At 48.7% G+C, this 25,563-nt stretch overlaps 2 protein-coding genes across 9 annotated transcripts in view; one reads left to right on the top strand and one right to left on the bottom strand.

The window, feature by feature from the left end:
• SART3 (spliceosome associated factor 3, U4/U6 recycling protein) overlaps window positions 1-10,062 on the top strand; it is a 39,122-nt gene extending 29,060 nt beyond the window's left edge. Inside the window, exons 13-19 of one of the 2 annotated variants that reach the window (XM_054442463.2) lie at window positions 304-416; window positions 1,358-1,434; window positions 2,336-2,504; window positions 6,088-6,542; window positions 7,033-7,185; window positions 8,131-8,321; window positions 9,004-10,062. In XM_054442463.2, coding sequence (XP_054298438.1) covers window positions 304-416; window positions 1,358-1,434; window positions 2,336-2,504; window positions 6,088-6,542; window positions 7,033-7,185; window positions 8,131-8,321; window positions 9,004-9,181 — 1,336 coding nt within the window. In that variant the 3' untranslated portion in view covers window positions 9,182-10,062. The remainder of the gene's footprint in view (window positions 1-303; window positions 417-1,357; window positions 1,435-2,335; window positions 2,505-6,087; window positions 6,543-7,032; window positions 7,186-8,130; window positions 8,322-9,003) is intronic. The other variant, XM_054442462.2, reaches the window with a different exon arrangement.
• Window positions 10,063-11,437: 1,375 nt separating this feature from the next.
• On the bottom strand, window positions 11,438-18,972 carry FICD (FIC domain protein adenylyltransferase). Of its 7 annotated transcripts, none has more exons than XM_054442458.2 (3): window positions 18,879-18,972; window positions 15,384-15,742; window positions 11,438-14,261 (listed from the first exon to the last, which is right to left on the bottom strand). In XM_054442458.2, exons 2-3 carry the CDS (start codon window positions 15,679-15,681, stop codon window positions 13,186-13,188), a joined length of 1,374 nt encoding a protein of 457 aa, XP_054298433.1. In that variant the 5' UTR covers window positions 15,682-15,742; window positions 18,879-18,972; the 3' UTR covers window positions 11,438-13,185. The 7 variants fall into 7 exon arrangements, with proteins under 7 accessions (XP_054298433.1, XP_054298435.1, XP_054298436.1 ...); XM_054442460.2 differs by lacking the exon at window positions 18,879-18,972 and adding an exon at window positions 17,275-17,461 and having other exon boundaries at window positions 15,384-15,824; XM_054442461.2 differs by lacking the exon at window positions 18,879-18,972 and adding an exon at window positions 17,275-17,461.
• Between the last annotated feature and the right edge of the window lie 6,591 nt (window positions 18,973-25,563).

Here is a 25,563-nt window from a genome sequence, read left to right as displayed (position 1 = left end):
TCTGCCATGTGCCTCACATGTGAATGCTGTAAAGGCAGAATGCTGGTTGCAGATCACAATATCAGGTACACTTTCCAGTAGCCCCTACATGGCTGAGGGAGAGAGTGCTTCAGGAAAATACTTCGTAGGTGACTGTAGAGACTCTGGAAGGAGAAAGCATCATGGATAGATCTGAAAGCTAAGGTCTTCTCAGAAGCTAGAGTTACTGAAGAGTGAGTTTCTACCTGGGAGAAGATGGCCTCTCCCTTTGAGTGCCTTCCACTTTGTGTTCTGGTGGCAGCAACTTTTTGTTTTCTGCCTTAGAGCGCATGGTGACACCCAGCACTGCCGGAAGGCTCTGCACCGGGCCGTCCAGTGCACCAGTGACTACCCAGAGCACGTCTGCGAAGTGTTACTCACCATGGAGAGGACAGAAGGTGGGACCCCCAGCTCTCTTCTGGCTTGGAGCCTAACCCATTTGCTGTTTGGTCTCAAGTAGGAGCATCTGGTTACAGTCTGGGGACAGACTGTGTTTACGCTGCCACCTTAGGTGGTGCCCTATGATTAGACTCTCACAAGTGTCCTGAAAATGAGTCCTCCTGCAGCTCTTCTCAAATGCTGCAGCTACGAGGAGGACTCTGTGATGTCACTGTAGCACAAGGTTCTAATTCTTTGTGGGGGTGACTGTGCGTTATACAATGTTTAGGGGCATCCCTGGCTTCTAGCCCTGAAATGCCAGTAGCAACTTCACCACCACAACCAAACATGACAACCAGAAATGTCTCTTAACATTGCCAAATGTCTCTTGATGGGCAGGATCCCTCCTTTGAGAGTCACTGTGCTCTAGTACAACATCTATCCAACAAAGGAGCTTGGAGAGGCAAATGGCTCAATGTGTTCTTTGCATCCCTTGTTAAATTTCAGAGCCTTCAGTGTTAGAGAGCTAGAACCAATAGAAAAATAATGTGAACTTATCTGTGGGTATTTGTCTGGCTTTTGGGTATGGACCCCTCAGAACTGGCAATCAAAGACCACCAAAAAATAAGAAATAAATGCCTCAACATTTGAGTAGCTCTTAAAATTCTTCAGTCTTAATATAAATGTACTTTTGCATTAGAACGTTTTCATATTCTTTGCCGTCTAGAGCCCTTAATAGATCATATTCTGGTTTTCAAGTCTCTCCTGAAAGGAAAGGGACATTTTAAACCCACTTAGAAGGACTATTTGAATTCTGAACTTCAAGCCTCCAGGGATTACATTTTCTTATTGTTTGATGGGAGAGATCTCTTCTGGAGGTATAGAGAAATTAAGAAAAATTTATGTGATTGTATCCTTCAAAATCCTAAAGAGTGAAAGTTTTGCTTCTCTTTCTTTCAAGGTTCTTTAGAAGATTGGGATATAGCTGTTCAGAAAACTGAAACCCGATTAGCTCGTGTCAATGAGCAGAGAATGAAGGTAATGACAATGTTTGAAGTCTTTGGCACCTCTGGTAGCTATTTTGGCTCAGTTTGGTATGGATGTTTCTTGTCAAGATGTTTTACATTTTCCTAAGTGTCTTTTACTCAGTATTAATTATAAAATATTTAGATCAATGCTTAAACCTGTCTTGTGTCATTTTTAGATTGTTCTAAAACATCAGCCCCAATATTAAGTACTTGCTTCATTTAGTGAGGGAATTTTGGCTCTAAAATTTACGGGAATTGATGAAAAAGAATAAAGAAGAGCCTCACTTAGCCTAGTGAGTGGAACATGAACACCCCAACTTATTTAGGGCTTCAGTTTTATGGATTTTTTTTTTTTTTTTTTTTTGAGACGGAGTCTCGCTCTGTTGCCCAGGCTGGAATGCAGTGGTGTGATCTCGGCTCACTGCAAGCTCTGCCTCCCGGGTTCATGCCATTCTCCTGCCTCAGCCTCTCGGGTAGCTGGAACTACAGGTGCCCGCTACCACACCTAGCTAATTTTTTGTATTTTTTTAGTAGAGATGGGGTTTCACCATGTTAGCCAGGATGGTCTCAATCTCCTGACCTCGTGATCCACCCACCTCGGCCTCCCAAAGTGCTGGGATTACAGGCGTGAGCCACCGCACCCGGCCAGTTTTATGGATTTTTTTTCCCTTCCTTTTGGTGAGTAATGATTAGGGTGAGGAAATTGCTAATATAACAGAGACATCAGATCCAGAATTCCAAAGAACCTGAATGAGCCCTGGTGTGGAACAGCTGTGAGCCTGTCCACGTTTTTCTCCTGATCTCTGCTTTTCATTAGTAATGAATTTCCACTCCCTCTCCCCTTTCATGACAAATCAGTACAGTGAATGTAATTCCATTTCCAGCGATGCATCATCTTCCCACTTTTCTAGGCTGCAGAGAAGGAAGCAGCCCTTGTGCAGCAAGAAGAAGAAAAGGCTGAACAACGGAAAAGAGCCCGGGCCGAGAAGAAAGCGTTAAAAAAGAAGAAAAAGATCAGAGGCCCAGAGAAGCGCGGAGCAGATGAGGACGATGAGAAAGAGTGGGGTGATGATGAAGAAGGTAAGGAGCTCTTGAGAAATTGTGTTTTGAAACGTCTTAAGAGAAGTTGCGAATACAGTACGAAGAACTTTCTTCCCTGAACCGTTGCCAGCTTGATACCCGTTACCCTTTGATCACTGTTAGGGTGTATGTCTTGCAAACAAGGGGTCCTCTTCTCCATGACTAGAATGCAGCCATCAGAGCCGGGGTTAGCAATGAGCTATGGGTTCCCATTTGTCCTGATAATGTCCTTTGTAGTGAAGGGATCCGGTTCAGGATGCACTATTGTGTTTAGTTGTCCTGTCTCCTGGATCTCCTTCAGTCTGGAGCACTCCTCAGCTTTTTTTTTTTATTCTGATGACCTGCAGTCTTGGAAGGGGGCAGGCCAGTTGCTGTGTTGTGTCCCTCAGCCTGGGTGTGTCTGATGCTCCCTAAGCATTGGATTCTGCTCATGCATCTCGGGCAGGAATAGTGCACAAATGCTCCTGTGGCCTGCCCATTGAGTCCCATCAGGTGGACTGTGATTCGCTTTGTTCCATTGCTGGTGATGACCCTTTTGATAATTATTTATGTTGATGCTCTACTTATCCCAGGTTTGGCTAGCAAGAGTTCCTTCACACAGGCTTCTATGTCCCTTTGACCTGTCCCCTTGTTCTTTGATCATTTCCTTACCTTCTAGCACACAATACTCAACGGTCATCTTGTACTTTCCATAACTCAGCCCTGGAATCCATCATTTCTCCAAGGTTCCTTTGAGTGATGAGTGGTATTTAGAAGGTGCTAGTTGTGCTCACTGCTGTTGGTTATTGTTCCCAGGCCTGAGTGGTTGAGGGTAGGGAGTGTGTGTGTGTGTGTGCACGCACGCGTGCATGTGTACACATATTTATGTCCATATTTACTTCTGTAACTATTTGTGTATACTGAAAGTCATGACTTCACACCAATACCTCCAGTTCCAGTCTAACACCACAGGGTTCCCCTTCATACTTGCAACGCCCTTCTCTCTCTTTTTAAAATTTATTTATTCATTTATTTTTGAGACAGAGTCTCGCTTTGTTGCCCAGGCTGGAGTGCAGTGGGGTGATCTTGGCTCACTTCAACCTCCGCCTCCCGGGTTCAAGTGATTCTTGTGCCTCAGCCTCCCAAGTAGCTGGGATTACAGGCACGCATCATCATACCTGGCTAATTTTTTGTATTTGTAGTAGAGATGGGGTTTCGCCATGTTGGCCAGGCTGGTCTTGAACTCGTGGCCTCAAGTGATCTGCCTGCCTCGGCCTCCCAAAGTGCTGGGATTACAGGTGTGAGCCACCGTGCCCAGCTGTGTCACGCCCTTCTCTGACCTTGAGAAACTTGGCTCCCTTTATCCTCAGCATCCTCACTTACTCCACCCGGCCCCTGTAGGTATGTAATCAACTTCCTGTCCCTGCCTCCCCTTCTCGTATGTGCCATCCCCACCCTGTTTGGTCTCCCACACCTGGGGCCAGGCATGGCCCTGCACGGACACCCTTGCCTCTTTCACTCAGGCTTCCAGATCTAGGCTGCTGGGTCCCTGTCACTGCCCCATGCCTGCCCGTCTTCTTCCTTCCATTCAGGCTCTAGCATCCTGCACCACTGCTGCAGCCCCCAGCCTGCACGGACCTGCCAGGCTTGGCCCTACTTTTTTTTTTTTTTTTTTGAGAGGGAGTCTCGCTCTGTCCCCCAGGCTGGAGTGCAGTTGCATGATCTCGGCTCACTGCAACCTCTGCCTCCTGGGTTCAAGTGATTCTCTTCCTTCAGCCTCCCGAGTAGCTGGGATTACAGTTCGCCAGCCACCATGCCCAGGTAATTTTTGTATTTTAGTAGAGACGGGGTTTCACCATGTTAGCCAGGCTGGTCTTGAACTCCTGACCTCAAGTGATCCTCCCGCCTTGGCCTCCCAAAATGCTGTTATTACAGGCATGAGACACTGCACCCGGCCTTGGCCTTGCTTTTAATGGTTCTGACTTAGTGGAATTTTCCAGCAGTGTTTCTTTCACCCTTGTAATTTCAGGGACGGGCAGCTCTGGGTCATATTTATTTCAGAGAGTCAGTCAAGGTAAAGAATTGTCTCTGGTGGCTGGGCGCGGTAGCTCATGCCTGTAATCCCAGCACTTTGGGAGGCTGAGGTAGGCGGATCACCTGAGGTCAGGGGTTCAAGATCAACCTGGCTAACATGGTGAAAACCTGCCTCTACTAAAAATACAAAAATTAGCTGGCTGTGGTGGCGGGCGCTTGTTTTCCCAGCTACTCGGGAGGCTGAGGCAGGAGAATCACTTGAGCCTGGGAGGCAGAGGTTGCAATGAGCAGAGATCATGCCGTTGCACTACAGCCTGGGAGACAGAGCAAGACACTGTCTCAAAAACAAAACAAAACAAAACAAAAGAATTGTCTCTGGACTTGAAAGGACTCTGTATAGTTTCTTAATACAGATGTGTGAGCCAGAGAGAACTGGGAATGGAGTCATCCATCGTTGAGTTGACCTTGCTCGCACACCTTGTTTGGGCTTTCCTAAATGACTGAGGATGGCTCATTGCTCCACTGGCCTCCCAGTTTGGCAGAATAAGGCAAATGTGATGTGTGACCGCAGTGGTGTGTGATCAGGGCATGGCATGTGATCAGGACTGTGGGAGATAGCATTGTTAATACTGGTGGAGGCCAAAGAAGGCACTAGTGGGTCAACTTCGTACCAGGAAGACTGTGGGGGAAGAGATGCGGCATCCAGGGGGAAGACTGAGTGACTGTGGCAGCGAGAAGGGAAGGTCTGAGCTAGACAGGGAGCCAATGTTAGTACAGCCTGAAGGCACAGCACAGCCTGGCATTTTCTGTGAGCAGCAGATAATTGGGTTTGAACTCGGATGCATTGGAGAGGGATGGGGCAGTGGTCGAGGAGGCTGGAGTGGTAGGTGGGCCAGTCAGCTGGACCCAGCCCAGGGACACTCTTGAATACAGTAGCAGTGTGCAGGGCTTACGCTGCATTGGAAAGGCAGTGGGTGAACTGATGGGGAGGTCTGTTTGCCGGAGGCTGACGTCTGTTGAGCTTCAGTACTGGCCTTCTGGAGGCAGTGGTGAGGACAGACTGCAGTAGAAGATTGTGGTTAAGCTCTCTTAAGGACACAAGGCCATATTAAAAGTGTTTTAGAAACCACAGATCCTTTGTAGTGCTTTCCAAAATGTGCTCCCTGGGGCATGGGTATCAGTCACTAGGGTGCATTTCCAGTGCAGATTCTCATGTCCTATCCCAACCCTGCTGATCTGGGCTTTGTAGGAGAGGGGCCCTGGAATTTGCCTTCTGAACTTTGAGATCCACTGGCCTTTTATATAATTAAGAGTGGACAATGGGGATTTATGTTATTACTTCCACTTGATTGAGCCCACTTACCTGAGTGTAATTGGGGCACAGAAAGTCATGGGACAGGTCAGGCGGATCACAAAAGACTTCTCAGGGGTGGTGCTTGCCCCTCCGAGTCTGGCGAGGGAGTGAGTGTCACATGCAGCTGTCACAGCACTTTCACTTCACACCTCTGTTCAAGCTCCCTGAAGAGAAGTAACAGTTAACCATGGCTACTTTTCTTCTGAAAACCTGTAGAGCAGCCTTCCAAACGCAGAAGGGTCGAGAACAGCATCCCTGCAGCTGGAGAAACACAAAATGTAGAAGTAGCCCCAGGGCCCGCTGGGAAATGTGCTGCCGTAGATGTGGAGCCCCCTTCGAAGCAGAAGGAGAAGGCAGCCTCCCTGAAGAGGGACATGCCCAAGGTGCTGCATGACAGCAGCAAGGACAGCATCACCGTCTTTGTCAGCAACCTGCCCTACAGCATGCAGGAGCCGGACGCGAAGCTCAGGCCACTCTTCGAGGCCTGTGGGGAGGTGGTCCAGATCCGACCCATCTTCAGCAACCGTGGGGATTTCCGAGGCTACTGCTATGTGGAGTTTAAAGAAGAGAAATCAGCCCTTCAGGCACTGGAGATGGACCGGAAAAGCGTAGAAGGGAGGCCAATGTTTGTTTCCCCCTGTGTGGATAAGAGCAAAAACCCCGATTTTAAGGTAGGCTTATGGAAAAAAAAGAATGCCTTTCATCTGTGGTTGCTTTAGACAGGCACTTTCTTCCTGCAGCAGTGATATTTAGGATAGACATGGAAGTTTTACGTTCTGTTCGGATCTAAACTTCTTTGTGAGCCAAGGTCCATCCTGAGCCGGTTGACTGAGGTCTGACTCATGGCATGGCTCCTTCTTGCTGGGTGCTTAGTAATGACAAGGGACTGTGCTCAATGCTTTATGTATGTCAGCTCATTGACTCCTCATGAGACTCTGTGAATGGTTACTTTTATTCTTGCCGTTTTACAGAGGAAGACATGGAGGCCTGGAGAGGTTAAGTGACTCGCTCCAGTGGCCCCATTAACAAGTTTCAGAGCATGGCTTGGCTCTAGTCTGCCTGGCTGGGCTGCTCATGGGGACAAGGCTGGTGTCAGAGGAGTCAGGTGAGCTGGGTCATGCCTCGAATCATAGTTTTTCTCTGTCTTCCTTCTTCCTATAGGTGTTCAGGTACAGCACTTCCCTAGAGAAACACAAGCTGTTCATCTCAGGCCTGCCTTTCTCCTGTACTAAAGAGGAACTAGAAGAAATCTGTAAGGCTCATGGCACCGTGAAGGACCTCAGGCTGGTCACCAACCGGGCTGGCAAACCAAAGGTCAGTCAGAGCAGATTGTGCCTTGTCTTCAAGGCTTGGGCAAACTTCGTTTGTGTAGCTGTTCGAAGATGATTTAACCTCTAGAATGGGTTCCTAGTTTGTCTGCTGAGAAACAAAAGTTAATTTCACAGAAAGATCTGCACACTTAGCTCTACTTATATTTGGAGTCAGATTAACCTGTTTGTAGTTAATTGTACTAAAAAGAATAAGGCACTTGGAAATAGATGATCATGAATTCACCACACTATGGCCCCTGGCTGTGGGGCTTAGGGGAAGCCCTGTGACCAGCAGCATACGGGCTTTGGGGTGGGCGCCCTCCTGCAGCCTTCTCCCTCTGTCCCTGGCCTCTTTTTCCCTGGGGCCTCCAGCCAGGCCCCTTGAGTCCCTTCATTGCAGTGCCTCTTCTCCTGTCTTTCCTTCTTGCCCCCTCAGTCTCCTGCTAAGTCCTTTTGTGCCCCATTTTGAGTAGTAAGTGGTGTCGTTACTGTCTACCACTGCCCACTCTCCCTCCCCTTTATCCAGGTTAATGGAGAGAGAAAGAGGATGAAATGAGGGAGCGGGTGAAGGCACAGAAACACGAGGGCTCACCTGGGCACCTGGGCTGCTGGCCCTGTGTCCCATCCACCTCTTGGTTTATTTGCTGGATTTATACTGGTCCATCTGTCTGTTTCCTTCTTTCTACTTCTGCAGCACGTACAAGGTGTACTGAACTTGGAAGGGTTATCTGAAGTTACAGTGCGTAGCAGCACTCGGGAAGGACAGTAGGGTGGGGAAATAAGCCTGTAGACAGAGGATGCAGCGGTGGGGAAGGTAACCTGTTGGTGGGTTTTTTGCTGTGGCCTGGTCTGCTGGTCTCCGGGAGGAAGCCCAGTGCCTGCCCTGCGGGAGGAGGTTGCACCCCCGGTCTGCGGGATCTGACTTGGTTCTGGATCTTGCCTCTTCCAGGGCCTGGCCTACGTGGAGTATGAAAATGAATCTCAGGCGTCACAGGCTGTGATGAAGATGGACGGCATGACTATCAAAGAGAACGTCATCAAAGTGGCAATCAGCAACCCTCCTCAGAGGAAAGTTCCAGAGAAGCCGGAGACCAGGAAGGCACCAGGTGGCCCCACGCTTTTGCCGCAGACATATGGAGCGTAAGTGCTTGCATGGTAGCCTAGTGCAAACTTTGTCCTGGCTGGCACCAGTTCATGGACCACGGGGGGATTAACCCGGGATGAATTAGCTTTCTGTTAGGACAGAAAAGCCAAGATGTGCTGTTCCATGTGGTGATCACTGGTTCCACTGGAGCAAGGCATCCAGAGCAGGATGCAAGCCTAGGCAGTGACCTCTGCCTGGTACTGGCCAATTTACACTTGTCATTTATTTCAGACAGAACTAAAGGCAGTGATTAGTTTAAAGTCCCCTTTGCCAGTTGGATCTGTGTGTTTAAAAAGAAATCTCATACCCATGTGTGTGCCAGTCTACAGCCCTAGCTATGATCCACATAAGCTGTGCTGTTCGCTGGTTTGGGATGAGGAGGAGATAGCAGAATTGCCGGGTGACTGGTGAGGTCTGAGAGGTGATAGTCACACTGATCCCCTCTGAGTGTGACTGGTGCTCAGGGTTGATCTTTGCCAAAACTGAACAAGGCCAAATCTGTTGAAGCAGTTTTTACTTCATAAACAGAATTAAGGAGGCAGGGATTATCTCATCCTCCTTTTTTTTTTCACCTTTTAACTTCTGGTTATATTAAAACTGTCTTGGCTTATTTTCACAAATAAATGAGGGGCCACGAATTGTTGCTTCAAAAGGTCCATTCAGTGTTTGCTCTTTTAGGAGGGGGAAGGGAAGGACGCAGCTGTCTCTACTGCCTCGTGCCCTGCAGCGCCCAGGTGCTGCAGCTCCTCAGGCCGAGAACGGCCCTGCCGCGGCTCCAGCAGTTGCCGCCCCAGCAGCCACCGAGGCACCCAAGATGTCCAATGCCGATTTTGCCAAGCTGTTTCTGAGAAAGTGAACAGGACGCTGGGAGACAGGAAATGCCTTACTTCACTCTGGCCCGGCGGACCTCCCACCACCCAGCAGTGCACTGGGGATGGACAGTCCTAGTGTGCTGCCCGCTCGCAACCACAGATGGCTCCTCTGCTTTAGACAGAAAGGGGAAGGGGTTCTAAGTCAAGAGCCTTTCAGTGCTCCCTCATATTGAGGGCAGTGGCAGAAAAGTGACCACTCTGCAGGCTGGGCCCAGGATGTGGTGTCCTGAGATAGTTTTGTATCTTAAAGACTGAGGCACAGAAGCGAAACGAGAACACACTGTTTTTGAGACACAGTTGCCCAAATGTTTCTGGCCAGCTCCGGCCCCTTTTTGTATGACACTTCTCTTCCACCCTGCACAGCACGTGTGCCCGTCATTCTTTTAATTTTAAAAGATGAAATGGCAGATGCTAGTAATTCACCAGAATGGCCTCTTGTGGGGGTGGGTCTGAGGGAAGTCAGCTAAAAAACATTTGCTGGAGTTTTGTTCAATGGGGCTGTGCATTTTTATATTATGTATTTGTAAATGACATGTCAGCCATTGTTTCATGTTTCCTAAAAGCAGAATATTTGCAACATTTGTTTTGTATAGGAATTATTTGTGCCACCTGCTGTGGACTGTTTTCTTTGCCTAGTGACTAGTGACCTGTGTTGTCTAAACATGAGTTTCAGCCCTTTGGTTTTGTTTAATACCATGTCAAATGCAAACTTCAGTTCTCCCCATTTAGCTTTATTAAACTGACGTTCTCTTCAAAACTTCTTGCTGAATGGTACTCAGATGTGCATTCACGTACAGATGTATTTTGAAGTGGGTGTACCTTGCTTTACCTAATAGATGTGTAAATAGAACTTTTGTAAGTCAAATCCCATTGTCACTTTGATTTAAATTATTTCAGCTGTGATGTGTCTTCAGTTTTCTACAATTCAGTTTATAGCAGTTTGACACTGGAGCTTTTGAGCTTTTTTACCTCACATCTTTTATCAAATAATATTTACTGCTTTGAAAACAGCATTGCCAGTTCAGTAGGGGAAACTTGCTTTATTAAGACACTCTGGAGAAAGACGTCAGGGAATCCTTGTATATGTCATGGGAATCAGCTCCTCATTTATCTGTTGTGTAAGTTTAAGTTTTTGTGCATCAGTTGGGTTTTCTATATTTTTTTAACTTAACATTTTTTAATATAACCGATTAAAAAGTAGACAGAACAGTAAAATAAACTCCTGTGTGCCTACCATTCAGCTTCCAGCATTCCTCAACTCCCAGCCCCTCTTCCTTCATGTCTGTTTCCCCTCCACCCTCTGTTATATTGAGGCATGTTCCAGATGTCATTGTGCTCATCCAGTAATGTTGTGGCAGGTGTCTCAGGAGGACTGAAAGGCCTTCACTCCTAGAAACATTAGTGGTAATCCCTTAATGTCATCAACTGTCCACTCAAATTTCCACCTTCCTCTAAATATCAGCTCTCCTCCCTGTAAATTATTGGTTGGTAAGCCTCTTAAGTCTTTTAAAATGTAGGTTCCCCTCCATCTCTTTTTTATACAAAACCAACTTTTTACTAGGCTTTACTTTTGAATTAAATTCAAGCGGTGGCTATTGACAGCAGCAAGAACCTTTGCTGTCCCACACGTTCCTCCTGCAGTGTTCTCTATGATGCTGCTTGGAAGGCTGTTCGACTGTTCAGCTGGTGTGATGATTTGGGTAGCTCAGAGGGAGCCCTCATGGTTGGGGACCTGACACATGAAGAGCCCTGAATATCACTATGGGTGAGTGTGGCCTTACTTTTTGCTGCTTCACATTAACGGTTTGGCTTTGCCTGCAGCCAGTATTCTGACCTTAATGTCATACTTGCAGATGTCAGCCCAGGCTTGTTACAGGGGCAAACCTTTTCAGGCTTGAACAGAACCCAGTGTAGGTTCCGGGTGTTGACTGTTCTAGAAATGGATTTCCAGGACCACATGAGTGGGTTTGTTTGTTTTCCCCAGAAAATCCAGAACTGATGATAAATAGAAATGTGAAAAACTACTTCAGTTACTTGACTCTTAGTAAAACAAAATCAGTAATTCATCCTTGTCCACCTAGGTAGGCGGTTTATCCAACTTCTGGGTCTCTTGCCCATGGAAATCACCATCTTGGATCGGTTGCTCTCCCAGAACAGTATCATGAATAGGGCTAAAGGTCAGAATACCCCCACTGCCCTTATGACAGATGGGAACATCTCCCAAATAAGACAGCAAAGTCTCAAGCATTCCTGTAATAAAATAACTTTATTAGAATCAGGAATTTGTTAAAATAATATCCTTCACGTATAGCTAAAGTGCAAATTCTCTTGCTCTATAGTAGAAGCAAGCACATCTGTCAGACCTCCTTGGTGTGCTTATAAAACCAAGACGAGAAGAGTTTTAAGAAGTACCTCTGGCAGCGTAAGAGTATGAAAACATATTTTATAAAGGTTTGAATAATTATCATTTGGAGCCATTTCATATATCATATATATCTTTTCACTTATTTTTCTTAACCTTTCAAAAACTACTCTGTGCTATTTATACAACTGAAGAACTGTATAGACTACTTTAGAGCAATGGCCTGATTACTGTCAGGAACGGAATTACCAAATCAAAGAGACAACACTGCATATTCGCCATCACTCACACACTGACAAAGTGCAGTACAGTGTTAGACATCATGGGCTCTGTCACTGGGAAAGGGACCCAGTGACTTCCACCACTCTGACTCTAAATAGCAGTAGTCATATTGGCACCTGTGCCATGATTGAAAGAGAAGATTCTACTTCCATTGGATGACAGCTTGGAAACTCGGCCATATTACATAGAGCACTGCATCATTTCACAAGTTGCGAGAAAAATAAGGCCACTCCAAGGCAATCTCTTCTGCCTCCCAGGGGGATGGGACATGGGACAGTGCAAAGGCCGTGGAAGGTGGGGGTCCAGGCAGTAAGTAGATGAAACTCCAGGACCAAAGGGATGCAGCCTGGCCGTGGCTGAAGGTTTTTGCTCCGTTCAGTAGAAACTGGTGCTCTAATTCATTATCAAAAATGCTTACGTGGTGTCCACGTGGCACTTGTTTTCTCAGGTTAACATCTGCCTGCAGAAAACTCAGGCAGAGGGGTGAGGGCAGATGCCTACTAGCATAACACCTGGTTTGCAGCACGATACAGGTGGAATGACAAGCCCAGAGAATTTTAGACGAAAACATCTGGCCTGAGTTGCTACAAATGAAGTGCGAGAGAAACGCCGATACACAAAGAAAACCAAACTGCCCACCCACCATGTTTCCCCTTCCAACATACAGCTCTTTATGGCTACTCCCTATTCTTAATTAGAAAGATAGTCTCAATATGGAAAAAAAAAACAGCTGCTGGCACTAAAGTTTGCAAACTATGGCTCAAGAAGTCTTCCTGGAGGTAAGTAAGGAATGTCGGCATTCATTTTCTCTTCTATGAAGTTTGCTTGGAAGTTAGTCACCACTAATCTAAACCTTGAGAAAGTGAGCTTTCAACCATTTCTCTCAGCTGTGACTTGGGTCTGACTTCCCAGTTGCAGTCACAGAACCTCTCAGCCTGTTTCAGAGAAGCACTTGGAGGAGTTACGTCAGTGGCTCTGGGCCCTGTCCCACACCTCCTGGCCGCTCCTCCACCTTAGTGCAAATTCTGCTCCAGAACCTGTGTTCTGGTCACACGGTGGCACTGTTGCCCCTAAAGCGCGGCCACCAGCAAGACACAGCAGACACCGCACAACACTGACTAGCTTGCTCCAAAGAAGAAAATAAATAGCTTGGTTGAATTATAAGTTATTTTAGAGACAAGGCTTCATAACTTAGTTTTTTTTTTTTTTTTTTAAACTAAAACATTTGGAGGTAAATGTTTCTCCTTTTGCTTTAGGAAGTGACTAGGTTTCTAGAAATAATGTTTCTTTTTCTTTTTTTCCTACCTCAGGACAGCCTTTGTCACTGAGGGAGGATTTCTAGGGTTAGGGCTTCACAGGAAGCGTCTCCTTGAACCCAGAGTGGTTGGGTTGGGCTTCTGGCAGTGCCACCGAGTACTCAGTTGTGGCAAAAAGCAGGGTGTCCAGGGTGGTCTCAGTACACTTGGCGATGAAGCGAATGAAAGGCCTCACGTCGCCCTCGTTGGCAGCTTCCAACACATGGTAGTACTCGGACCGCTGCTCCTTGCGGATGGTGATGGGCGGGTAGCCCGCCTGCATGAGGATGAGGTTCATGAGCAGACGGGAGGTCCTCCCGTTGCCATCAATGAAAGGGTGGATGTAAACGAGCTTATAATGGGCTAAGGCTGCAAACTCCACCGGGTGCAGGTTCATGGCATCCTCGGAGTTGAGCCACTGTACAAACTCCTGCATCTGCTTTTCCACATCCTGCGGATGGGGAGGGATGTGGTGTCCGACCAGGACCTGTGTCGTCCGAAACCTGCCGGCTTCCACGGGGTCCACGTAGCCCAGCACCCGCCTGTGGATCTCCAGCACATCGCTGATGGTGACAGAGCCGATGCGCGAAACCAGAGTCGTGTTGATGTACTTCATGGCCGCGTGCATGCCGATGACCTCGTTCTGCTCCTCCAGGCTCTTCCCGGGCACGGCGTAGCGGGTCTCCAGGATGTGCCTGATTTCCGAGAGGGTGAGGGTGTTGCCCTCGATGGCCACTGTGTGGTAGATGTGATGGTAGTAGGTCTCCTCCATGACCCTGCGCAGAGCCGAGTTCCCCTTGGGGATGGACATGACCTTCTTCACTTTGCTGTCGATGATGCTGAAATACCTCTGGTCGATCTCCTCCACGAGTGGCAGTGTCCGATCGCGGTTGACCAGTGCTTTCTCATGGTAGGGTGAGATGGTCAGTGCTCTGGTGTACAAGTAGTCCGCCTGGATGATGTCCTTGTCTTCTTCTGAGAAGATGCCAAACTCGGTGAGCGCGTCCACGAAGTCCGGGTCCATCTTGAGGGCATGCATGAAGAGCTTTTGGGCTTTTTCCCGCTTGCCCTGGCGCTTCATCTCCAGGGCCTGGTTCAGGGCGGCTCTGGCTTCCAACTTACCTGCTGGAAGAGAGCCAAAGAAGCGCTGTGAGGGAGGCTAGGGGGCAGAGGACATTCAGGGGGGCTGTCCCCTGTGCTGGTCTCCACGGGAAACCATGATGACCAGCCTGGGTCCCTGGCCTTGGGGAGCTTGTTCCAGCCGCATCGTGTGTACTCAACGTGCCCGATACCACTCTGTTCCTCCAGCCATGTGGTGGTAAGCCAGTCATTATCCGTGTGTCCCCAGAGCCACTCTCTGTATTCTGGGAGGCACCTCCTTGGCTTCCTAGCCTCCTACCTTCTGGACATAGAAAGTTCTAGGCATTTACTCCGCCTGGGCCCTCTCTCCTGGGCCTTTCCTGTTGGCCACAGCTCCCAATGTAGGCCCTCTCCTACATCTCCAGCCCGTCCTGTGCTGGTGACACAGGTTCCTGCCCCTGCAGGCCCAGAGGTGTTAACAACTCCCCACTCTTCCTAGACCCTGGGGGCTTCACCATCCCGGGACTGTTCTTTCACTCTTTTAACCCAGTGGTTTGATTGTGCGCCCCAGGGGACATTTGGTGACGTCTGGAGACCTGGTTAGTTGTCATAACTGAGGAGGTGGAGGGAGTGCTACAGGCATCTCATGGGGAGAGGCCAGGGATGCCACCACCATCTAACAATGCACATTCAGTCCCCACCACAGAGAACTGGTGGAGGTGGGGAGCCTGCTCTAGCCCTAGCCCTCCTGTCCTGGCCCCTCTCGGCCACCTGAGGATCAGCCCCACACATTCAACTTCCTTTAGTTCCTTGAATGCCCCCAGGCTCTCTTATGACAGTTATGTCAGTTATGACAACTAACCTCTGGTCTCTGCCTGGAGTCTTTTTTCCTTGGATGCCCTTCACCTTGGATGACTCCTACTTAACAACTGGGTCCCAGCTCAGGTGTCACTTCCTCCAGGGAGCATTCCTGGTATGCTCCTACAGCCCTTTATGCTTCCCCATCACACTTGTGACACTGTCTCAGTCACGTCACCTTGTCTATACTAGGAGCTCAGGGCTGACTTGTTCACAATACCCCGACGCCTCGCATACAGGACACGACACACATTCTATGTCTGTCTGTCCAGTTAACAAGCATTGAGGAAGACGGCCAGTCTGTCTTACCTGGAGAGGCCTTGGTCTTGGCCACCAGCAGCGTTGAGCCCCTGGAGGTGATGCTGAGCTCCGTGGACGGGCTGGTGCACTTGGTGGCGGCATGCTGTGCCCTGTCCGGTTTGCTCCTGAGCAGGTAGAGGCCTTTGAGCACAGCCAAGCACTGCTCCTCCACAGCCCCCAGTGGCAGCAGCAGGGCCAGCAGGGACCCCAGCACCATGCTCAGCAGTGTCACCCAGAGGAAGCGGCCCCAGACCGAGACCCATTTCGGTTCAGTCACTGCCATCACTGAAGCCATTGGCATGAGCATCCTCTGGACTCAGGAGTGGGCCCTTTGCGCATGTCCACAGGCGGCTGAGAGACAGCAGGATCTGCAAGGAGCCAAGAGTCGCAGGAGAACGGTGTGACTTCAGCCGGGAAGATGGGTTTGGAGACTTCTGCTCTTTTAGCTCACTAGAGAGATGGGGTGGGGGCAAGTCAAGGACTGGATCTCACTAGAGGAGGGGCCAGCCTAGAAGGACTGGTGCCACCTCCTGGGCAGTGTGAATGTGAAAATAACACTGCTGTGGTCCAACAGTTAATGAGCACTTGCCATAATCCAGGCCGTGTGCTAAGCACCAAACGCCTCACATGGGTCACCTCCTGCAATCTTCAACGACTTGAGCTTCAACGACTCTCCAGGTGAGGGAACTGAGGTTCAGAGAGGTGAAGCCCCTTGCCCAAAGTCTCGCCGGGAGCAAGTGACAGCCTTAGGACTTGAACTCAGGAACCCCACGGCTCTAAAGTGTCCCCCCTTGCCATATATCCCTGTGGCTTCTGACCACAAACACTGGATTTGTGGACCTAAGTCAAACATTTGGGGCACAAATGACTGACAGACACCCATGCAGATCAGCCACAGCAGTTCTGACGCCCAATCTTTGATAAGCACAATTGTTGGGTGGCCTCATTTATTGCCCTCACCCTGATATTCAGCCACAGCTCCCACAGTGCCCTTCCCCTCTCTGACCTTCCGTTTCTCGCCTGTCCAGAAGGGACCCCATCAAGAGGATGTGCAGTTCGAGCATCTCGAAAGGAACTCAGGCTGTGGGCCACAGTGCTTGACCTCAGTGACAACACGGCTTGTATGTGCTTGGGGCTGGCAGTGGGAGTGGAGGTGGGGCCAGGTATGCAAACACTATGCTAACAATAAGCACTTATTAAGCAACTATGGTGTGCTAGGTGCTGAGCAGTGTACTGGCCACGCATTGCCTCGTTTCACCCTCATGCCACCCGATGAAGGAAGAGCTACCCCTAGCTCCATTTTACAGACGAGGGAAACCAAGACACAGAGAGCATAAGTTAAATTCCAGAAGGCTCACAGGAGCTAAACAGAGGCATCCGGAAGGAAACTCCAGGGCCTCTGAGCCCGGTCCCCAGGTCTCGATTTCTACCTTATTACTAAGCAGGGCCTGTGCACCTGCTCCGGGCTAGTCCTCACCCGGGAATGACTGATGGATCACGGGGTTCGGAGTCTTATGGGGAGCCTGGCCCATTGCCACAGAACATGTGAAATGGCTTGGGGTGCGCTTTAATAGGGGTGCGCCTGGAGTGCTGCACGGGTCCAGGGGTCTGGGCGGGCTTCCCGAGGGGACAGGCTCCTGGGCGGGGCGGTACAGGAAAGGGGGCGGTTCGCCGGTGCCAGGGGTGTGTGCGGGGAAGGAGTGCGTTCTGGGAGGCGCGAATCTCTCCCCCACACTTCCCTAGAAAGGGGGAACTGAGGCCCGGAGAGGGGAAGGGACCGGTCTGAGTCCCCTCCAAGACTGCAGAATCTCCCTTCCCGAACCCCGCCCAGGGCTCGGGGCTCCGTCGCACCCTTCCCGGCTCCGTCCTCTCGAGCCCCTAGGGCTTGCCCCCTTCTCACCGCGCGCAGCTGTCAGAACCCCAACCGCCTTCCCAGCGCTCCCAGCTCCGGGCCGCCGGCTCCCGGGTCCTCCTTCTCGACCGGCCTCTGGCCCCGCCCCCGGCGACTCGCCATTGAACCGCCCGCAGACCTCGTCGCGGCGGATTGGCTTTCCCCACTTGTCCTTCCCTCGCATTTCCGGGTTCCCGAGTCCGCGACGGCTTCCCGGGGAAAGACGCGCCGTGGGCCACTTCCATTGGTTGTCGCTTGCGTTTGTCTCGTTCATGTAGCAGCCAATAAGCAGCGGGAAGGGCGGGGCCTAGGCCACGGGCAGGAGGAGCAGGTGCTGGAAACCCGACGGGCGTGCGGATTTGGGGCACGCTAGGTGGCGGCCCCGGAAACTGGAAGTTCCACGGCGGTTCCTTCCTCGGGTTTCCTCGTCCCGGAGCCGCTGTCGTGTGCCTCATTTTTCCCGGTTGTGAAATGAAGATGCTGATGCTTTTCACCCCTTCACCCGGTTAGCCTCCTTGACTGCGCCGCCCCTGTTCTTAGCCTCCACCCCATGCTGCTGAGTTTGCCGCCTTCTTCTTTACTCTTTTCCTCTCTGCGTCTTTTCCTCCCTGACTTAAAAAACCTTTTTTTTTTCTTTTAAAATACAGGGTCTCGTTGTGTCGCCCAGGCTGGAGTGCAGTGGAGCAACTGCAGCTCACTGCAGCCTCCACCTCCTGGGCTCAAGCAATCCTCCCACCTCAGCCTCCCGAGTAGCTGGGACTACAGGTGCATGCCACCATGCCCGGCGAATTTTCTTTTTCTTTCTTTTTTTTCCTCCCCTCCCCTCCCCGCCCTTCCCCTCTCCTTTCCTTTCCTCTTTCTTTCTTCTTTCTTTTTTTTGAGACGAAATCGCACTCTGTTGCCCAGACTGGAGGGAAGTGGTGCCATCTTGGCCCACTGCAACCTCCGCCTCCCAGGTTGAAGCGATTCTCCCGCCTCAGCCTCCCGAGTGGCTGGGATTACAGGCGCGCATCACCATGCCCGGCTAATTTTTGTATTTTTAGTAGGGATGGGGTTTCACCATGTTGGCCAGGCTGGTCTCGAACTCCTGACCTCAGAAGATTGCCTGCCTCGGCCTCCCAAAGTGCTGGGATTACAGGCGTGAGCCATTGCGCCCGACCTATTTCTGATTTTTTATTTTCTTTAGAGACAGGGTCTCTCTATTTCGCCCGGGCTGGTCTCGAACTCTTGACTTCAAGGTCTCCCTCCATCTTGGCTTCCCAAAGCGCTAAGATTACAGGCGCGAGCCACCCCCCTCGGTTCTCCCTGACTTTTTAATTTGTATCCTCTCCAGAAGGACCTGGCTAGTTCTTTTGGCTTCCCAGAGAGAAATGTTTTCCTTGAAGCAGAGAATGGAAACCTCCATCTTAATCCACATATACTGAAATTAAACATCTAGGGAGGTGCCCCAGCCCCAGAAACGCTAAGCATTTAGAAGTTAACAGTTCAGATTCTGGGGAGTCAGAGAGACCTGAGCTCAAATTCAGACTTTGCCATTTACTCTCTGTGTCACCTTGGGCACGTTACTCATAGCCTCACTTTCCCCACTTGTAAAATGGGGACAAACAGCCTACCTTGCTTTTGGCATCCAGTTCAGGATTTGCAGAAGGCTTGATGCTTCAAGATCTGACCTCCTCTGTGACGTGTATTGCTCTTGGAGGCAGGGCTAGGCGGTGGTTGTGGGGGGTCACTGTTGGGAGTCACACAGCCCTGGGTTCAAATCCCAGCTCTGCCACTTGCAAACTGAATCACATTCAGCAAGTGACTTGATCTCGTTGATCATCTGTCTAGGCTTTTCTGTAAACTGCGCACAATGTGATGTTATTACCACTTCACAGGGTTTTATGTGAGGGTGAAATGAGATTCTATACATCTGGCACAGAACAAACTATCTATCTGTCTATCTGTCTGTCTATCTATCTGTCTGTCTGTCTGTCTAACACCTATCTATCTTTTTTGAAATAGGATCTCACTCTGTTGCCCAGGCTGGAGTGCAGTGGCGTGATCTTGGCTCACTGCAACCTCCATGTCCTGGGTTTAAGTGATCCTCCCATTTCAGCCTCCCTAGTAGCTGGGACTACAGGCACACACAGGCTAATTGTTTTTTTTTTTTTTTTTTTTTTGAGACAAGAGTCTTGCTCTGTCACCCAGGCTGGAGTGCAGTGGTGTGATCTTGGCTCACTGCAATCTCCATCTTCTGGGTTCAAGCGATTCTCCTGCATCAGCCTCCTGAGTAGCTGGGATTACAGGGGTGTGCCACCACACCCGGCTAATTTTTTTGTATTTTAATAGACACGGGGTTTCGTTCTGTTGGCCAGGCTGGTCTTCAACTCCTGATCTCAAGTGATCCGCCTGCCTTGGCATCCCGAAGTGCTGGGATTACAGGCTTGAGCCCCCGCGCCTGGCCAGAAGATCCATAGTTTTTAAGGAACAAAATCAGGGTGGTGATTATTTTGGTGGCTTCTTGTTTTTAATCTTTTCAACCAAGGTCATGAACATTTTTCTCTTGGAGTCCTCTGAATTGCGCTTCCTGATGGCCCAAGTAGTAATGTCATTGTAATAAACCTTCCCCAGAGGAGGGCCTGGTAGGCAGCCAGCTTATGGGTGACAGTTAGTATGTTAGAAAACAGTGAAGCTCTGGGGTCAGACAGATGTGCGTTGAAATGCAAGGCCCACCGCTTGCTAGCTGGGTGACCTTGAACAAGTCACTTATCCTCACTGAGCTGGGTATTACGGGACTTGTGGACCCCTGTCCACACCCAGGTATAAAGCAATGTAATCGTCTGCTTCTAAAGGCACCCTCCTCTCTTTGTTAGCTCTTTAATTAGCTTAGGCTATGAGTAGTAAATCCAGAAGCTATGCAGGAACTGCTAATGAGTAAAACTTCCTGGCCATGAGACAATAGGTAGAGGTGGGGAGTGTGGCAGATTTGAGAGCACATGCCTTGTCTAAAGTGGGCAGCAGCTTCTCAGCTCGAACCCATATTTATTAGCTGGGATGCAGTCTAAAAGCGGACAGAGTTTTCAATTTTTCAAAATAAATGTGAGGCCTAGATTTTTTAAGCAGTATCTCCAGATTTTAAGGCAGTTGGCATCGCTGCCGGCTGGCTTTCCAGGGCCGCCAGATTGTAACCCCTTTGTAGCGGGTAGTGGAAGATGGTAGGGGAACACAGGAAGAAAAGACTCAAAGGACCATTACAGCAAAATGATCCCATTACTGTGTGTGGCCACCAGGGGGCAGTAATTCACCTGACATCACTTCCCTCCTTCAATCTCCTTGTCAGGAGTTTACACTCAATTTTAACTCTCGACTTTGTCTGCATTCAGCTGTGTTGAATGCACAAAATATGGTCCCTGAAGCGATATTGAAAAGTTGGCTTTCTCCATCTTAAGCATTCTGTATTAGGTGAAAATTGCCTCCCCGTGGCCCACGGAGGAGTTTTCTAAACGCTTACCTTGACACATGACAAAGAACCCAGAAAGTGGCTGCATGGGAAATGTGTCCATTATGCAAAACAAAACACAACAAGACAAAAAACCCTTCTGCATGTTTAAGGAACAGCAGTCAAGCGCTTCTTGCTGGCAGAGTCGGATTCTATTGCTTAGAAAAAACAAAACTCCCCGGCTTGAGGCTACATGGCATTGAGTTGGCTGCAGAATGACTCAACTTCATTAAAAAGAAAACACATCACACCTGTTCTTGCTTCTTCATTTCTCTCATCTTTCCCCACCCCTGATTTTTTTTTTTTCTCTTTCTAACTTAATGCTGTGGCTGAAAAAAAGAGCCCAACAGCCCTTCTCCCTGCTACTGATTAATCCTCCTTTTAAGACATACCTGGTGGGGGCCGGGCGCGGTGGCTCACGCCTGTAATCCCAGCACTTTGGGAGGCCGAGGCGGGCGGATCACGAGGTCAGGAGATCGAGATCATCCTGGCTAACACAGTGAAACCCCGTCTCTACTAAAAATACAAAAAATTAGCCGAGCGTGGTGACGGGCGCCTGTAGTCCCAGCTACTCCGGAGGCTGAGGCAGGAGAATGGCGTGAACCCGGGAGGCGGAGCTTGTAGTGAGCTGAGATCGCACCACTGCACTACAGCCTGGGCGACAGAGCGAGACTCCGTCTCAAAAAAAAAAAAAAAAAAAAGACATACCTGGTGGAGTCAGACCCAGTTTCTGAGGCATCTCCAAGAAACAGGGCTTGGGGGACCCCATGTGAGTGTCCCTGGGCTAAAGGCTTGTGTTCTGGCCTCAGGACGTTTCTCATGCCATATGGTCTCAAATCACCAATATTTCAAAACTCAGACATGCAGGTGAGTGTTGTTTTCAGAGCAAATTGTTTGGGGAAGTGGTACTTCTTACTTGGAAAAAATTAATCGTAACTGCTTTTCACCTGTTAAACAACTATTTTATTTCTTAAAAACATTAGATCATTACAGATATAGAATCCACAAAAAACAAGAAGAAAAAAAATACACATTCACAATTCTACTCCATATTTCTCTATGCATATTTATTTATTTTTGAGAGAGGGTCTCACTCTGTCACCCAGGCTGGAGTGCAGTGGCACGATCTCGGCTCGCTGCAGCCTCAGCCTCCTGGGCTTAAATGATCCTCCTGCCTCAGCCTCCCAAGTAGCTGGGACTACAGGTGTGTGCCACCACGACTGGCTAATTAAAAAAAATTTTTTTGTAGACACAGGGTCTCACTCTATCACCGAGGCTGGAGTGCAGTGGCATGATCTCAGCTCACTACAGCCTCAACCTCCTGGGCCTAAGTGATCCTCCTGCCTCAGCCTCCTAAGTAGCTGGGACTACAGGTGCATGCCACCATGACCGGCTAATTTAAACAATTTTTTTTTTTTTTTGTAGAGGTGGGGTTTCACTATGTTGCCCAGTCTGGTCTTTAACCCCTGGGCTCAAGAAATCCTCCCACCTCAGCCTCCCAAAGTGCTGGGATTATAAGCATGAGCTTCCACGACTGGCCACATCTATTTTTAAATGATGAAATATTTCTGATACCCAAAAGACATCAACAGTGCAATGGGCACTTGTGTACCTGCCATCCAGTTTAAGAAATACCATGTCACCAATACACTGAAGCCCCATGGGCCTCCTCCCCTTCACATGCCCTTCCCTCCCTCCCAGAAGTCACTACCATGTTGAATTTGGTGCTGCTGCCCCCATGCATGGCTTTTGGCTTTTATCCATATGCATGTATCCATAAATAATATATAATGATATTATGCAGATTTTTATGCATGATATATGCTCTGTGGATCCTTCTGCATTTTGGGGTTCAGAATTATGTCTTAGAGATTTATGCTCATGCTGATATGCATAGTTCTGGTTCATTAATTTTACAGTTCTGTATAGTATTCCATTTACAATTTATTTCCCATTTACCTGTTGAGGGGCATTTGGATTGTTTGCAGTCTTTCCCTATCACAGACTGCAGTGAAATACTTGTATGATTTTTTGGCACATGTGTGGAAGTTTCTCTAGGACAAAGTTTCTCAAAGAATCATTTGGGGGGGCTTTGGAAAAACAACCACATGGGGCCTTGCTCCAGACCAACGAAATTCTCTAACTGCTCCTCTGATCCTCCTGTATCTTAGCTACAAGTGGAAATAATCGTACCTACCATGCTGTCTCATTTTTGGTAGTGGTAACAACTGAGCACTTACTGTGTGCTTAGTAATTTGTATGGTATTTGATTGAATTTTTGTAACAATACCGTGAACTAGATATTATTAAACCCACTTTATAGAAGGTGAAAATGAGGCTGAGATAAATTAAGTAATTATTCTGAGATCACACAGCAAGCAAGTGGCAGAGCCAGGGTTCACAACCAGTCTTCCTGACTCAAAACTTATGGTTTTGATGATTATGAGACCCTAGGCTTTCAGAGATCTCAGGTTACATTTTAGCTCCTCAGCTTTGGAGGTGGAAAAACTAAGGACAGAGCCAGAATACAAATCCAAGTCTCTAGATTCCCTACCCGTTAACATGGCCCCTTCTACTGTAAAAATGCTTTGAGGGTAGGGGAAGGAGCAAGGAGGAAAAATCTTCATAAAGTCATCTTCTCGAGACAATTTCTGACATCCACCCTATGTCTGTTATCCATTGCCGTGTGATAAATAACCCCAATGCTTAGTAGCTTAAAACAACAGCAAACATTTTTTACTTTAGATTATATTGTGTGGGTCAATAATCTGGGAGCAGTTTAGCTGGATGGTTCTAGCTGGCAGACTTTCTTGAGATTGAAGTCAAGACAGTGTTTGGGGCTGCAGTCATCTGAAGGCTTGACTGGTGCTGAAGGCTCCATTTCCAAGGTGGCTCACATGGCTGGTGGCTGGGGGCTTCAGTTCCTCTCATGTGGGCTGCCCCATAGGACTGCTTGAGTGTCCTCTCAACATGGCAGCTGGCTTCCTCCAGCATGAATGACCCAAGAGTGTGGTGTCTTTTATGATCTAGCTTCAGAAGGCACACTTTAACCTTTGCTGTTCTCTACTGGCCACAATACAGATCAATCTTGGTATAAGGTATGAGGGGGCTACATAAGGCTCACCAGGAGATGAGGATCAGTGGGGTCCACCTTCGAGGCTGCCTGTCTTATGCACTGCCTCTTCCCTTCTCTGTCCCAGTGATTGATTCTGCCTGACAGGATGGACTTCAGGCCTCCTGGGCCTTGTGTGGTGGACTCTTTGGGTACCTCAAGGCAGGGAGCTTCTGCATTTGTGAGACTCCTCTGTGAGAATAGTGAACTCCCAGTGGCTGACTGCCTTTCTCCCAGCTGTTTACTGACTGCTTTCTAGCTGTACTACTCTAATTGGCCCGAGAAGCTGCCTATTCCTGCCTAAAAATATGGTCATGTTGACATGGAGACTGACTCAGGTGCTCAATACGCTGTTTTAGATCACAGCCTATGAAAGATGTGACTAACACTTCTCTTCCTGCGTGGGGACGGTGACTCAGTTTGGGCCAGGATGGAGTGAAGACCCAGTGGAGCCTACATCCTTCCCTTCTCTGATTTCTCTGTTTCACCTGATTCAAGGAAGCCAGGTCTGGGGGCTGCTGGGCAGAGGGGCTGTGGACCTCCCTGAGTCCAAATTGCAGTCCATTTTGATGCCCCCCCAAAAGCTCTCAGTGGAAGCTCTGTTGCCATAGTAACGTGGAGATGTGGAAATTAACATGGGTGTCTGGCTAGCCAAGAAAGCCAAGCTCTTAATACTCATTCCCTCTTTTAAATAGATAAGAATTCCCAGGAGGGCTTTGGACAGACATCAAAGGGCCTATTTCAGGTGTCGAGAAAATACTCTTTTAAAAATTATTGTGAAATGAATTCAGCCCTAATCAGAGAGATGGCAGTGATTTGGCATTCTCAGAGGAATTGGAGAAATAAGTTTAGAGCCAAGGCAACTGTTTTTTTTTTTTCTAAATGACAGCTTTGTTGAGATATAATTCACATACCACACAATTCTCCCATTTGAAGTGTACAATTCTGTGTTTTTAAATATATTCACAGGGTTGTGCAACCATCACCCCAATTTTAGAACATTTTCATTACCCCCAAAGAAAGCAAAGACCCTTTAGTAGCAATTTCCTGTTTCTCCCCAGGCTCCCTCCCTCAGCCCCTGGCAATCTACTCTCTGTCTGTATAGATTTTTCTCTTCTGGGTGTTTCCTGTAAATAGAATCCTACAATATGATGGCTTTTGGGGTCTGGCTTCTTTCAGCATTTTTATTCCTTGCCCTCTTATGTTTCTTCACAGTTTTTCCAACAGCAGTGTTTCCGTGCACATTGAGAACAATTCATTGGCTGGGGGTGCAGCTGCAAAATTAACCCCCAGCCTGGGGATGGATGAAAGGGAGCAGACTCCTCCAAGGCCACCAACCTGGCCTTCCTTGTTCCTTCTTGAGCTTTCCTGGCTGCTTTGGGACTGTGGTGGGAAAAGTGGCCCTTTGGGAGCATGGCTGGCTGGGCTTCACACTGGCATACAGTGGACATGCTTCCTGTGACTTCCTTTCTTGGGAGAGTTATAATCATGAGCAGCAGAAGATCACCAGGTGCCAGGCACCATGCTACGAGCATCCCATGAGTTAGGATAATTTCATTGTTACAGACCCTTTTTCCCCTCTCTTTTTATGGGGATTCAGTTAACAGCCACCTCTTTTACCTCATGCAGATGTTTTGCTGAGGCTATCACTTGTGTCATTTTTCTATTTTTCAGCCATAAATGATGCACATATAAATAATCTCAC

Source organism: Pongo pygmaeus, chromosome 10 (assembly GCF_028885625.2).
Source record: "Pongo pygmaeus isolate AG05252 chromosome 10, NHGRI_mPonPyg2-v2.0_pri, whole genome shotgun sequence".
In the NCBI taxonomy this organism is placed as follows: domain Eukaryota; kingdom Metazoa; phylum Chordata; class Mammalia; order Primates; family Hominidae; genus Pongo; species Pongo pygmaeus.
Note: the sequence above shows the minus strand (reverse complement) of the source record. Positions and strands in the feature narration are given on the sequence as shown.

Excerpts from the sequence above, each read along its gene's own strand:
- FICD (XM_054442458.2), bottom strand. The coding sequence starts at position 15,681 with ATGCTCATGCCAATGGCTTCAGTGATGGCAGTGACTGAACCGAAATGG. Across the intron at positions 14,262-15,383 it reads CAAGACCAAGGCCTCTCCAG|CAGGTAAGTTGGAAGCCAGA; the intron begins GTAAGACAGACT and ends GCTCTCTTCCAG.